This window comes from Pempheris klunzingeri, chromosome 3 (assembly GCF_042242105.1).
Source record: "Pempheris klunzingeri isolate RE-2024b chromosome 3, fPemKlu1.hap1, whole genome shotgun sequence".
Lineage (NCBI taxonomy): Eukaryota > Metazoa > Chordata > Actinopteri > Acropomatiformes > Pempheridae > Pempheris > Pempheris klunzingeri.
The window spans coordinates 17165064-17179181 of record NC_092014.1 but is presented as its reverse complement, the minus strand read 5'-3'; the positions used below and the strand labels follow the sequence as shown (position 1 = coordinate 17179181).

General features: G+C 43.1%; 1 protein-coding gene across 2 annotated transcripts in view; it reads left to right on the top strand.

Annotated features, from left to right (window-relative positions):
* Positions 1-2507: 2507 nt before the first annotated feature.
* ntn1a (netrin 1a) overlaps positions 2508-14118 on the top strand; it is a 59292-nt gene continuing 47681 nt past the window's right edge. For both annotated transcript variants that reach the window (XM_070856544.1, XM_070856543.1), the window contains exon 1: positions 2508-3537. In XM_070856544.1, the coding sequence (XP_070712645.1) occupies positions 2514-3537 (1024 nt within the window). In that variant the 5' untranslated portion in view covers positions 2508-2513. The remainder of the gene's footprint in view (positions 3538-14118) is intronic.

Sequence of the window (14118 nt, the reverse complement as noted above, 5' to 3'; positions counted from 1 at the left end):
TAGAAAACAGAAAACTAAAATAGAAACAAAACAACGTTGACCTCAATGCTTTTATTTGAGCCCGATTAAAAATGTGATCATCATGTGTTGTTTATAGGAGTGAAACCAGATCTGACTGTGTCCTCCTGATGACTTCAGATATTACTCAATACAATTAAACCCTTTTGTAGTTTATTGTATGACCACATTTCCCATAAATAATATTTTGATAAAGGTTAAGTGTGACGTTAGTATTATAAGCCAACTCCTGTATGATATTACTGAAACATTCTTGGTTCTGATTCAATACGATAATAATTCCTTTGCAGGGTTGAATGTATTCTTTAATGTATGCATTTGTGTGGTTTAGGGTAAAGTTATGCCTTTGTTTTCCCCACTTAGTATCTCTTGGATTGATTAATGAAGGGGAAATCTTCTAAATGCAATGGTACAGTGGTGGAAGAAGTATTCCGATACTTTGCATTCAAAACCTTACTTACATTTCAGCAAAATGTACCTGAAGTTTAAATGGCCCCTGTCAATGTTTTACTGCTGCATTCATGTGACTGGTGCCTTTTACTTTTGCAGAGGTTTAAGGTTGTGCTAATATTAACAACCTTACATACTTTTTAAAAAGTTTAACCTGCAGCAAAGCGGGGCATGATTTTTTTTTAAGCATCATCTAGTTTAATAAGTAGGAGAATTTCCTCGATCCATACAGCAACGCTTCATCCTTCAGGTTATCAGAAAAATTCGGACACAAAATCACCTAATTTGATGATACATTGTTTTCACAGGACAGAAAGGGTCTGAAGTAGTGGAGCAAAAAGTACAGTGTTTACCTCTGAGATGTAGTGGAGCAGAAATGGGCTATAAAGTTGCTTAAAAAGGGAAATAATCGAGCAAAGCACAAGAACCTCAAATTAAGTACAGTACAGTGTCTACCATTCAGAGCTATAGCAGCTCATCATCTTCATGCTCATTGAATAAGCGGTGTTATGCCTCCACCGCCTGGGATAAGTAAGAAGTCTGCTGCACAGACTGAGTTGGTGTTTTTTCTATGGCCACAAGATGGCGCTGTTACTTCTGTTACCAACATTCAACAGGTCCAGTGAGGCTGAAGCTGCACCAGGATGAACTGTGATCCACAGTGCAGCAGGCTTGTGCCCTGCAAAACACTGCAGTCGACTCTGACCTGCAAATGTAATATTTGTCCAGACCTAATGTTGTCTGCAAGTAAAGGCTTTCAGTGTAACATCCCAGCGGAGGCTACACCAGCTTATCAGTGCTGTGGAGTTTAGTTTTCAGTGAGAATCACTGCATGCCTGAGATAAAACTGCTAGCAAGTCGTCTGAAAATACCTGAAAACTGTGTGTAAACCTGGACTTCTCATTTGGGAGGAGGTCAAGTAAGTAAATTGCGCTTAAATTAAGCAATTAACATGTGATTGATATTTTACTTTGAAGGAATCCCTTCATATATTCGTTTATGGACGATCTGTAATTCATTCATTCACTCACTTGACCATATATGATGGCATTTTTCTGCACTTTATCTTCCAATAATACAATCCTAACAAAGTTCCTTAATTAGATAGTAGTTTCCCATAGTACACTAAGAATTATAGCCTTGATTTCTTCTATATTTCAGTAGAAAGCGACAAGCAGTGTTTAATGGTTGCCAATACAGCTTTTATTATGTAAACGGTGAAAACTGCCATGATAATTAGCATTTTACTGTAATTTGATCGTGGTTATGGGCCTAATGATAGTTTTTGCTTCTTGTGCTTTGCTGCACATCCCGGTGAGTAAACTACACGATCTATCAGGTGTTGTTCGGATGAAGGTGTGGCAAGTACTGAATCAAAGTCGGGTCGGTAACAGTTTTCTTTCTTTCTTTCTTCTGCGGTAATTTGCGGTCTCTCGGCGCGTCAGTCTTGTGATGCGCCACCAGTGGATGTCGTCTTTCCGCCCGGTGTCACCCCCCTCCCCACCCCGGCGTCAAGATGAGCTGATCTAAAGCTGTGCCAAGCAAGATCCGATCCGAGAGAGGGAGAGAGAGAGAGAGAGAGAGAGAAGGGGGGAGAGAGAGAGAGAGAGGTTGTGAAAAGACCGGCAGGAGGAGTGGGACTTGCTATAAGGACAGTGGCGACTCTTAAAATCCTGCCGCTCCTCTGTTTTTACGCAGGAGATTTGAAGAAACAAACAGCAAAACAGGAGGTGCTGTGAATTGAAGCCCGACAGAGAAAAGTAGCCAACCATCGCCGGTATCTTGACATCTTTTTAAAATCATTCTCAGGTAAAGTGAGCTTTATAGAAATTTGACAAAAACCTGACATGCATGTGGTGTGGGTGAGTGTTACGCACTGTCAGGTACTACTTTTTTTTTTTGACCCAGTGTTTGTTTGGAAAGTGTTTTGCCCACGTTTGTACCTTACTGTGCCATCACCAAACTTATCCCTCTCTCTTCCCACACGCTCGCCGCCTTCCCTTTCTCCTCCAGCGGCAGACACACTTGGGGACCCGGGGACCACCATGATAAGGGCTGTGGATGTTGTGCTGACTGTGCTGCTCGCCGCGTCCCTGTCGTGCCGGAGCGCCCTCGGCGGCTACGGGATGAGCCTGTTCGCGGCACAGACCTCTCCCCCGGACCCCTGCTACGACGAGCACGGCAACCCGCGGCGCTGCATCCCGGACTTCGTCAACTCCGCCTTCGGGAAGGAGGTGAAGGTGTCCAGCACCTGCGGGAAGACGCCCAGCCGCTACTGCGTGGTGACATCGGCGGAGAAAGGCGACGAGAGGACCAGGAACTGTCACACCTGCGATGCGTCGGACCCCAAGAAGTACCACCCTCCGGCCTACCTGACGGACCTCAACAACCCGCACAACCTCACCTGCTGGCAGTCCGAGAACTTCATCCAGTATCCGCAAAATGTCACCCTGACTCTGTCCCTCGGAAAGAAGTTTGAGGTCACTTATGTGAGCCTGCAGTTCTGCTCGCCCCGACCTGAATCCATGGCTATTTACAAGTCCATGGACTACGGTAAAACTTGGGTGCCCTTTCAATTTTACTCGACCCAGTGCAGGAAGATGTACAACAAGCCAAACAGGGCTGTGATCACCAAGCAGAACGAGCAGGAGGCCGTGTGCACGGACTCCCACACCGACATGTACCCTCTGACCGGCGGGCTCATCGCCTTCAGCACGCTGGACGGCAGACCGTCGGCGCACGACTTTGACAACTCCCCGGTGCTGCAGGACTGGGTGACGGCCACTGACATTAAAGTCATCTTCAGCCGGTTGCACACTTTCGGCGACGAGAACGAGGACGACTCAGAACTGGCCCGGGACTCGTATTACTACGCCGCGTCGGACCTGCAGGTCGGAGGGAGATGCAAATGCAACGGGCACGCGTCTCGGTGCGTGAAGGACCGGGATGGGAGTCTGGTGTGTGAGTGCAAGCACAACACCGCCGGGCCGGAGTGCGACAGGTGCAAACCTTTCCACTACGACAGACCGTGGCAGAGAGCCACAGCCAGGGAGGCCAACGAGTGTGTGGGTAAGTCCGTCCTCTGTCCTCCGCTCCGGAGCGGCTTGCTTCTGATGCTGAGCAGAGCTGCTTCACGTGTGGGCTTCATTTTATTTATTTGTGGCTGCTGGACGGACTGGTGTGATTTTAAGTGGAGATATTTCATAGTGAAAGAAAAAAGAGAGATCAGGCATTGTTAGATTGGGTACACGTAGTGTCAGATAAGTGAAATTTGTGCATGCAAAATTACGCGTTTGATGGTCTCTTGAATGTAAAAACAATACTAACAATGTTAGTAATTTGCTTTATATTATCACTATATAGTGCGACTAATTTTACAGCTTCGGTTAATTTATCCCAAACTTGGACATTCTCTTTAAGCAAAAACCACAGCAAAGCCACATTTTTTTTTCTGATATTGTGGTGCACGTCCACGAGCTTAAAATTGGGTTGAAGTCACACGCAACATGAAAATGCAATTTGACAGTCTATTTAGCCTGCTGCAGGCCATAATGGAGGCTTTTAAACCACCTCAAACGCGACCACTGAGCTTAATCATCCACAGGACTCAGAGCTGCACTCTGCCGCTGCAATAAAACGATGCCTTTTCACTTATTGGAAGAATCCTGCAACAAACCTACCGCAGTGGTAATTTTGCACATATTTTTTTATCGTCACATAATTATTTTCCACATCAAAATCAGCCTGAAAGGATGCATCACAATGTCAGATGGTGTGGTTTAGAATAGAAATGTGGATTCATCGTTTAAAATCTCTAAACTATAAGTTGATCATCTCATTATGATATATAAATATACAATATAATAAAAAACAATAAATAAAATCGTTTTCTTAATCGTGAATTTAAGTAATGAGACGTGGCTTTAGTTTTATTGCATTACTTCCATAAATTAAATATGACTTACAAAATTAACAACAGTTAAAATGACTTTTATTTGTATATTTCCATACTTATTATTTACATTATTTGCTCAAACTTATGTTCAAGGCACAACTGAAAAACAACCTGAGAGAAAGAGCAGTGAGGCATTTAAATACATCACTGTAGGACACAGTATTTTCCATTCGAAAAAGAAAACAGGTGCAACAAAAAAAAAAGAAGCAAATCTCTGATCATATCTACGCTGCTGCTCTTTGTGTCTGCGAGCCAACATGTTTCATCAGCTGCTGAGTGATCAAAGTGATCGAAGTTACAGTAGTTGTGTTTTATTACAACCTGGCAGAGACACGTGAGCCTGCAGATAACAGATACTGCAGAGTCCAGGATCACTGGCCAGGTTTCTGTCAATTTAACGTCTGTACTCGAGATGCAGATGTAGTAAGAAAAGACACCTGGAGTTATAAGAGGTGCCTGGAAGATTGTTCGTACAGATTCTCATTGAATTATCATTATTATCGTTAAATTGTGGGAATGTCATACATCTCTAAAGCTGTCCACTTTCACAAAATGTGGTTTTAGCATCTGTGTGTGATGATTTTATGAAATGTTGAGTCCGGATCTGTATTCACATCCACTCTTAGGCCTCATGTGATATTTCATTTTTCATTAAATTCCCTGTTGGCATTTTTTTCAGTCAGCTTCATTGTATTTTAACTGTTGGACAGAAAAGTATTTGAATCATCAAGGCTTGCAGTAATTTGATGTTGGTTCGGCTCCTGCTGATGAGGTGTTTGGTGAGGAGGATGACGAAGGATAGCTAGAGAAACAGAAAGAGAGGAGGAGAGATGTTGACGGTGGAGACTAAAACTAAAACCTTATTGTGACTCCACTCCAGTCAACAACACAAAATTCAAACCTTTTTAATGCCCATTCTGCTGCTGGTCTGCAGGAAAAGAGGCTCTACATTGTTTGACAGTCGTAGCACATGTCAGACACTTTGACGCACAGCAGCTGCTTAAAAGGTTTTTGTTTGCTGGTGTTGTCCGTTTCTAAAGCTCTGACATATTCTCAGTGGCAGATGTGAGGTGTGGGTGCTAAATCAACAGGCAGTCTCGTGGAAATATCGACATTCTCTACTGTGTGACTCTTGAGATGCCCATAATGTGTTAAAGAAAGCAATGCAGCCGAGGCACAAAGTGGTTTTCAACTCTTTGAATTTTGGTTATTGTCACGTAACCAATGCCAGTCAGCATGCTTTTTAATAATTAAGCCAACTGACCTAACCGCATGATTTTCTTTTTACATTATCATCAGTTATACTTACTCTACCCTATAATAAAAATTAAATATATCTTAAATATATGTGGCACACAAATTCTGTTTCAAAGTGTTTTACAGAAAGAACACAAAGGAAAGAGAGGCACAAAGTGATTTGTATGTGTTTGTAATCACACTGCTGTGGTGGAAATCCCAGCATATGGGTGAAACACAAATATTTCAGTGTTACTTGTATTATCAAATTTAAAGACAGAGGGAGATTTTGTATTTATATCTTTTGGGTTGTTTCCTTTAGTCACTATATTTGCCATTCTACTTTTTACCAGCACCTGTATAATGCATTTTACATTAGAGCCATAAAAGCCTGTCGCTTACTGCATCAATCATGTTGACTGCAAGATATATTGATTCTCAAAACTGCAGGTTATGGAAATGTATATGTACTTGTGTGTGTGTGTGTGTGTGTGTGTGTGTGTGTGTGTGTGTGTGTGTGTGAATGAGTAAGAACACAAACACAAAATCTTGAAGAGAAGAAGAAATCACACCTGTGTGTGTGTGTGTGTGTGTGTGTGTGTGTGTGTGTGTGTGTGTGTGTGTGTGTGTGTGTGTGTGTGTGTGTGTGTGTGTGTGTGTGTGTGTGTGTGTGTGTCACTGGGCTCTCACAAGGATGTAGTTCTTACAAAAGTGTTTCTGTGCACAGTAAAAAGTCTGGCACCGTATGGGGTCATAACTGTACACTGTTGACTACTCCGATATTCCCTGATCTTTACTTCCTGCCGAAAGAAAGAAAGACAGAAAAAAGAAAGAAAGAATATCATGTTTGAGCGCACAGGTCTGCGTCTGTGTTTCTCTTGAAGTGCACTTTCCTGATTACTTCCATCAGGATGCTGAAGGACACTCATGTGCTCCTGAGTGTGCACCTCAACCCATTTGGGTTATTGACTCTTGGCAGCAAAGGAAAATCTCCTAATGCAGTGAGTTCAAAAGCACCTCAGTTTCAGTTTAGAGGTGTTAATTAGTAAAGGTAGAAAAAAAATATGTATACTCTCACTGTGAGAAAATCATGTGGGCACCATGAGCTGTCAGAATTCTCCCGAAAGCTTTGCAGGCCAAACGCTGAGCTCAGAAATCCTCAACTCACACAGCAAGGAAAGTGCCATTGTTTCAACTAATTACTGTATGATGAGCTACGGCTGCCGTCAGTGAGCGCCCTGTGAATTCTTTCGAGGCAAACGAACTGTAAATTCAATTTTGTATTCCCTCAGTTACCCAGTTCTCAGGTTTGTGCCGTTTACTTGATGTGTTGGGTAGAAAAAAGAAGAGGAGAAAGTGTCTTGAATAATTCAGGAAGATTAGAAAGACAGCTTGAAGGCATGCAGAATGAGGGGACCGGCACTGCACCACGGAGAGAAGCAGGGACAGAAGGAGGGGTTGGAGATGGAGCAGGACGACAATAGTGAAAATGAAAGAGACGGACGTAAGCGAGAGAGGGGGAGTATGATGAGGAAAATGTGTGAGGGAGAGGAATGGGGAAATAAAGGAGCAGTAGAGTGACATTTCATGGACTCGGGGCCAGCAGAGTATTTTGACCATTGTTGTTTTTTTCCAGGTGCTCACTGAGCCAATGGGAATGTAAAGGCTGCAGGGGGAGAAAAAAAAAGAAACTTTTTCCTCCTTTCTTCCACTTAGAAATCTCTGTTGGTGCATTGATACTTTAACATATCGGTGACTTGGAGGAGAGTCTCTCAGCTTGCTGTAACCTTCTCCTCAGCCTCACTGCCAGTCTCACTACAGGAGCAAACATGCGGTGTACAAAAGCTGACATGGGTGATTTCATACCCATTAAAATAATTGGGTTTTAAAGCCACAGCCACTTGTTAAGACAGCAAAACATATTTCAAGTTGTTTTTACGTTTTGTTGGAAAGTTGGAAAGGCACCTTTTTTGGGTACCTTTCCAACCTGAAACCGTCAGGGGTAAAGAATCTTGAATAGGTCTTCTGACGAGATGCGAATATTAACTCAAACAAAAAGTTCAAGCAAACATACGCAAACACTTAAAAACATCTGTGCCCATGCTGACATTTGGTGGTGTTTTTCTTGTTTTCATGGATTACTGCCCAAACCGTAATGAGGTTTAAGAAAAATCCAGAACAACTACAGTGGAGATTGATAACAGGAAATTTTCCAGCAACAGTATCAACAATCAATTTCAGGATTTCGTGCAGTTTCTTAGAATCAAAAAAAGAGAGTTTCTTACTAAACATAGTGCGCCAACTTTCAATGCTCATACAAGGAGAAATCCACCGTAGGAAATGTAGTGATGTATATTGAAGGGTAGTATCACATTGAAGAAACAAACAAAGAAAAAAAAAAAAGAAATCTGACAGTGTTGAAAAATTAAATTTTTTCTTGTTGCTTACTTAGGTGAGGTGTTTACAGTCATCCTGCACATGCCAGTTAATGACAGCGTTAGCTGCATCAGTGTTATCCTAACACTCAGCCATGTGTCATTTCTCCTCTGTGGGTACTTACAAGTGATGCTTTTCATTCAAAATGCATCAAGTCAGTTGGGGAACAAAGATATTCTACAGGCCTTCCCTCCGACGCCTCCTCGTTGTCATCTTCGTTTTGTACCTTTCAGACATGACTGAAGGTCTGGTTAATGTTTGAGCAGGTCACCGTACTCCTTCATAAACCGGCATCCTTCATCTTCAAAGGTGCCGGCCGGATGCGTTGTAAGTCCCGCTCACAGCAAACAAGGCTGGGAATAAACTGACTGAGTAGCTTTGCACTTTGCACTGTCTTACTATCCCTCACCTTCACGTCTTCAGTCAGCTCTCACCTCTCTCTACTGACATGCACACACCTGCGGGTGTGCACATATGCACGCACACATGCACACAGACACGCAGACACGCATGCAGAGTTTTCTTCAGGTCTTTAGCCTCCAGTTCAAACAGGGGAATGGCCTCTCCTTTGCTTTGAGAATCTCCTTTGCCTGAACTCTTATCAGTGTTTATGACTTGTTTTGTAAACTGCTGCAGAAATAAGTCGCTCGTGTCCAGACGAGCGGCTCACCCTTCTGTTTTAGATTTTGAGAACTGTTATAGCTCTCAAACAGACAGAAACATGGCCGCTGAGCCAGAACATACTGTAAGCAAGACTGACGGTATGGTATATCAAGTGCTGTAACCAAACACAAAAAACACAGATATACACACACACGCACACACACACACACTCTCACATGCATTGAGAGGGCAGTAATAATGACAAACTTTCAGCAGAATGTTTTGGGATCACAGGAGACCCTGTGTTCAAGTGTGTGCTGAAATGTCCATTTGTTGCCAATGCTCTTGTTGCCTCATGAATACTGAGAGTGCGTGTGTGTGTGTGGGTGTTTTATGTGTGTGTATCTCTGCCAGGTATATGAAAGGCAGTCGCATTTAAAATTTAAAGAACTGGAAGTTTGAAATGTCAGACTTGGTCAATATTCACAGCTACCGAGTGCTGGAGACGACTGCATGGACACCGATAATAAAGAAATGCATAGTTGGTTAGATTTATTGAGCAACCTTCAAAAATATGATTGGGAGGAAATGTTGCCCTGATTGCGAGTTTAAGTGATGTTTTTACCTTGTAAACTGAAAATAGATTTGACAGCTTTGTAAGTGACGGGAGGTAAATTCTGTTTGTGGCCTTTGAACTATTCTTTTGGACCAAGAATAGTCACCAGGCCTGGGTCAGAGGAAGCCAGAGTAGACCCATTTTGCCTTTCAGCATGATGATTCAGATGCTTGGCTCCAAAGAGACATTAAGGCATTTGTATTAAACAATAATGCTGATTAGATAAATCCATTAATATCGAAGGGCTTTAATAAAACTGCTACTTTGGGCATTTCAATAACCAGAGGCCATGCAGTCCCAAGAGTGATGTAAGTGTATGTAATCACAATAATTTAGACTCAAATGGAAGCAATAGATGTGACAAATAATGCAGATACTGTTGAGAATGTTGAAACATGGTAGATCTTGAAGCTATTAATGTCAGTGTTTGGCAGCAGCCCTTTTGAGCTGGAATCTTGGAGCTAGTTGTTGCTTGTCATGGGCCCTGTTCAAGAAACAATTTAATTTTGATGGAATTCCAGTTTTGCACGGATAATAAATTCTGACAGGCCTTTGAAGAGTGGAAATTAGTCCATAATAAAAAATGTCTGAGGATAATATACAGATAAAACAGGCAGTTAATGTGCAAAACGGTAATTAGAAAATGTTTGTGTTTTTGCTGAAAGAGAAGTAAAAGGCTGCCACCATTCATAAAACTAAAAACTCCAAAACACATTTGTAGCTGTGTTGTACTTGAGCCTTCTGCATGCTGTCTGGTATTGGTCTCGAGCAGAAAAAGACCATTTTCATTGCATTCCATTTTACTGCCTCTGACAAAGCTCAGGTCGCACTTTTTGGGGGCAATGAAATGTGTTCACTTGTCAGAAAAGACAAAATCGGTTCTGAAATTTCACAGCCTGTGTGGTTGTTGTTGAATTCAGGGTCCTTCGGGCAATGTGAACATTTCGGCGGCAGTGGTTTTGTTTCATTGCTTTGGCTACAACACATAATGCAACACAGATCCCGCTCACAGTGTGAGTCCGCATTTCTTGCCAGTGTCTGTGTGCCTGTGTGAGTGTGCGCACGCGGGTCTCTGTGCGCGCGCTTGTTTAAGAAATAGAACCTCGACCTTGTTTTTGAGAAACAGTTTGGTCAGAAGCCATATTGCCTCTGAAGTAAGGCCATATTGTGTTACTCTGTTGGCTTATGGCCGGCACTCACTTCCTCTTGTCACCGTCACTGGTGCTTGAACTCACCGTGGACTGGCCAGAAACTCAGATCATCATCATTACTATCATCATCGTTCTCCTATTTGTTATGATCAGTATCGCTGCTGCATACCTGTGGGTGAAAACATGCTCCGTGTCCATGTGTGTCTTGCATTTAAACCATTTCCGTCCAATCTGTGGTGCACTCTTCCAGCAGCTGGTGATAATTGGCCCGGCTGAGGAGATCCAAACGGATCTTTTTCCTCTTCTCTCTATCCCTCAAACACAGCACCCCTCTTACTGAATATTAGCTGTAGCTCACATACAAACGCTTCCATAGTATGTTTTTATTCTGTCAGGTACATTCTCAAGAGAGAAATCTGGCATACTGCACGCTGAAGATTTTCAACAATCTGATTAATCTTTTTCAAACCGCAGACATGAAGTAGGCTTTCTTACCAGCGATGACAGCTGTTTCATTATTTTTATTGGAAAGCATTCTCTTTGACAGCGCTGAGAGTTTGATCATCGCTGCTCGCCTTAGGTGCAAAAAGTTAAATGCATTACAAATTTACCAAAACAACGTTCAAACATGACTAGGATGGCTCCCAAACATCTGCATAAGTGCTGCTAGCTGTGTTTGAAGGACATGAGGGATAAAGGCAACTCCAAGATCCTCACACACTTAAATACACACACTTGCGTACATACACACTACTCTACTTTAGCAGGTCGCGCCTCATGTTTAATTCCCCCAGCGACAGACAGACACAAGATGTTCTCCTCGGTCTCTGTTGATACCTGTCTGTGCCGGCTGCCAGTTACCTGTTTATATTTCTGTGTGCGCTTGTGTGAGTGTTTCCGTGTGCCTTTCTTCACCGCTAGTAGTCTTTGACATTGTACAGTGTATTTATTTCTGCTGTAGAGAGACTGTGTGCGTGTGTGTGTGTGCGTGTGTGTGCGCGCGTACATTGTCTGCCAGTGGGTGTTCACGCAAACTGTAATTCTGTCCAGGATATGAGCAGCTATTCAGCGCCTGCGGAGACGTCTGTTAATGAATTAATTGGTGACTTGATGCCATAGTGAAAGCTCGTCTTAGCCGAGGGAGGATCTCTGTGTGCTGTGGGTTTGGCAAGAACCGCGGGATGTGTGTGTGTGTGTGTGAGAGAGAGAGAGGTACAGAGATAAGGTACAGAGGTGTTTGTGTGTGTGTAATGGAAAGGTTTAGTTGATTAGGGATAATCAAAACCAACACCAGACAACATCAGCATGTGTTCACACATTACACACAAGACACTCCAGAGCTTCACTTATCAGCTCTATGAATCACAGCCTGCCTGACTCTCGTATAAATCAAGCAGCCACATTTACACCACAGAGTAAACGCTGTCACACACGGCCAACAGAGGATTATCTGGCAGGACACAGTCTGTGCCATTTTACTGAAAATGAACAGGAGAAAGTGTTCTGACAGCATTTTTTAGCTCTCTGTCTGGGAAAGGGCGATCTGCATTCTTGTTTTATTGCATTTAGCTGGACTGCCAACAGCTGGACACAACATGTATATAAACAACATGCAGAGTTTTACCTATTAATATAAATGTGAGAGAGAGCACTTTATGGCGCACAGCACAGTTTGTGTTGCACTAAAGATTTATCCCCAGAGAAACTGTTTGGAAAATTCAAATATTGTCTTACATTGAAGGCACAAGGGACACTTTTGCAGTTGTCTGCTTGAGAAAAACAACTTTTTGCTTTTTTCCACACTGTAGGGAAAAAGAGCTTTGCATGCCCGTAGTGGTACTAATGGAAGATGGAGTAAGGATTGATGGTTAACGAGAGACTTCTACATTGGCTACCACAGCAGCTGTTTCAGTTCTTGAAGACAGCACTCCACAGATTTAGTTAAAAGATTAACAGTAAAAATTGGTGCAACAGAACCAGAGAAATCGTCTCTTTCATTCCACGCATTCTTATTTCATTGTCATAACCTGGCGCCTGCATTACCCACAATGCAACTCGACTGCCGACAGTTCATCCTTATATTCGGATGTGTTATACTAGTAGCGGCTAATGTAGCTCGAGACACTCGCAAACCACAGAGGTCTGGTAAACTAGCTTCATTCAAAGTCCACGATCCACCCCTCAACGTCCACTCCAGATTTATTTCGTTTTCAATCTTGTCTTCAGCCCCAACAGATGCTGACTCAAATGACATCACTTGAGTCAAACTGTGCAATGCTCCTACTGAAGCTGCAAATGAAGTACTCTCCAACACTGGTAAACAGATGATGTGTGTAAAAACAAGTGTTACCCTTCAAGCCTGTTTATGCACGAGCCAGCGTCACAGTCATCAAGTCTGAAACACACTGGAAGCATGATGCTTATTCATTACTGCTGCCTCACTAGGGGGCCATGAGGGGAGCAGTAAGCAGGGCAGGGAATGAGTGTCTGTGTGAGAGAACGAGTACCTGGTTCTGTGCATGTATGTGAGCTGATGAAGGCACGGACCTTGGCAGCTTTTTAGAGTTAAAAAGTTAAAAGAGCGAGTGTGTATGTGAGACCTGATCCCGAGGCTGGGGCCGGCGCTGCTGTAGAGGATCAGGCTGATGACCTCAGCAGCTCTGTGTGGCAGCGGGTTACTGCACGGTTACCAAGAGGAGGGCGAATGTTTGCAGCCAAAGCAAATATATAATGTGGGCTGGAGGCAAAGACAGAGAGGACGAGAAAGGAAGCAAGAGTAAGAGAAAGTGATTTTAAGAGAAGAAAAGAACGTCATTCTCCTGCACTGTGCCCTGGGCTGTGCATTGCAGTGATTAGTTAATGCAATGTTAATGCGAGATGTAAAATCTTTGCATACTGCATTTCTTCCTGCATACTTTCAGGTAGAAGAGACACATCACAACAAGAACTGAAGCCGGTGCAGCATGTGCTGTTGCATTATGCTACAATTATCCGAGTCTGTTCACACTTAAAAATGAAAGCCTTGGCACAGTTTGTTACAACTCCTCAAAAATCTCCCTGTAGCTGATAGGGCTGTAACTGCATCTACAACAACAATAAAAAAACAGATACTCGCTTATGTGTGAGAGAGAGAGAGAGAGAAATGAAAGAGAGGGAGGCTCTTTGTATTTGCAGCAGCTCAGCGTTTGATTCAAGGTGAAAGTCCTGGCAAAAACTTCTCTGGCAGCGGTCGCATTACTCGCCGACAGGACCACCTAGCACGAGCGTGAGCACATCGGCCTGAAGCAGGGGTCCTTAATACTCACAGCTATAGATTATTAATAGCTGGACAAGTTACACCCTGACACAGCGGCCTGTTGTGTAAATCGGAGCGCCACCCACTGGTTCTGTAGCACACTGCTGTGATCATCAGTGTCTACTGCAACCAGCTGGAACCTGCCTCTGAGGAAAATAGTGTCTGCCGTGGTAATTATGCCGTATATGTTTAGATTGCAGCTGGAGATTAAGTCGCTTAAGTGTTCTGATGCAGAGTAACTCTTAACTGATGGTAGATTTTAGTAAACTGAACATGCATTTGTTGATCTGTTTTACCTTTTTTATGCATCTCTTATACATGCGTCACTCTCTCTCACTCTCACTCTCACTCACTCACT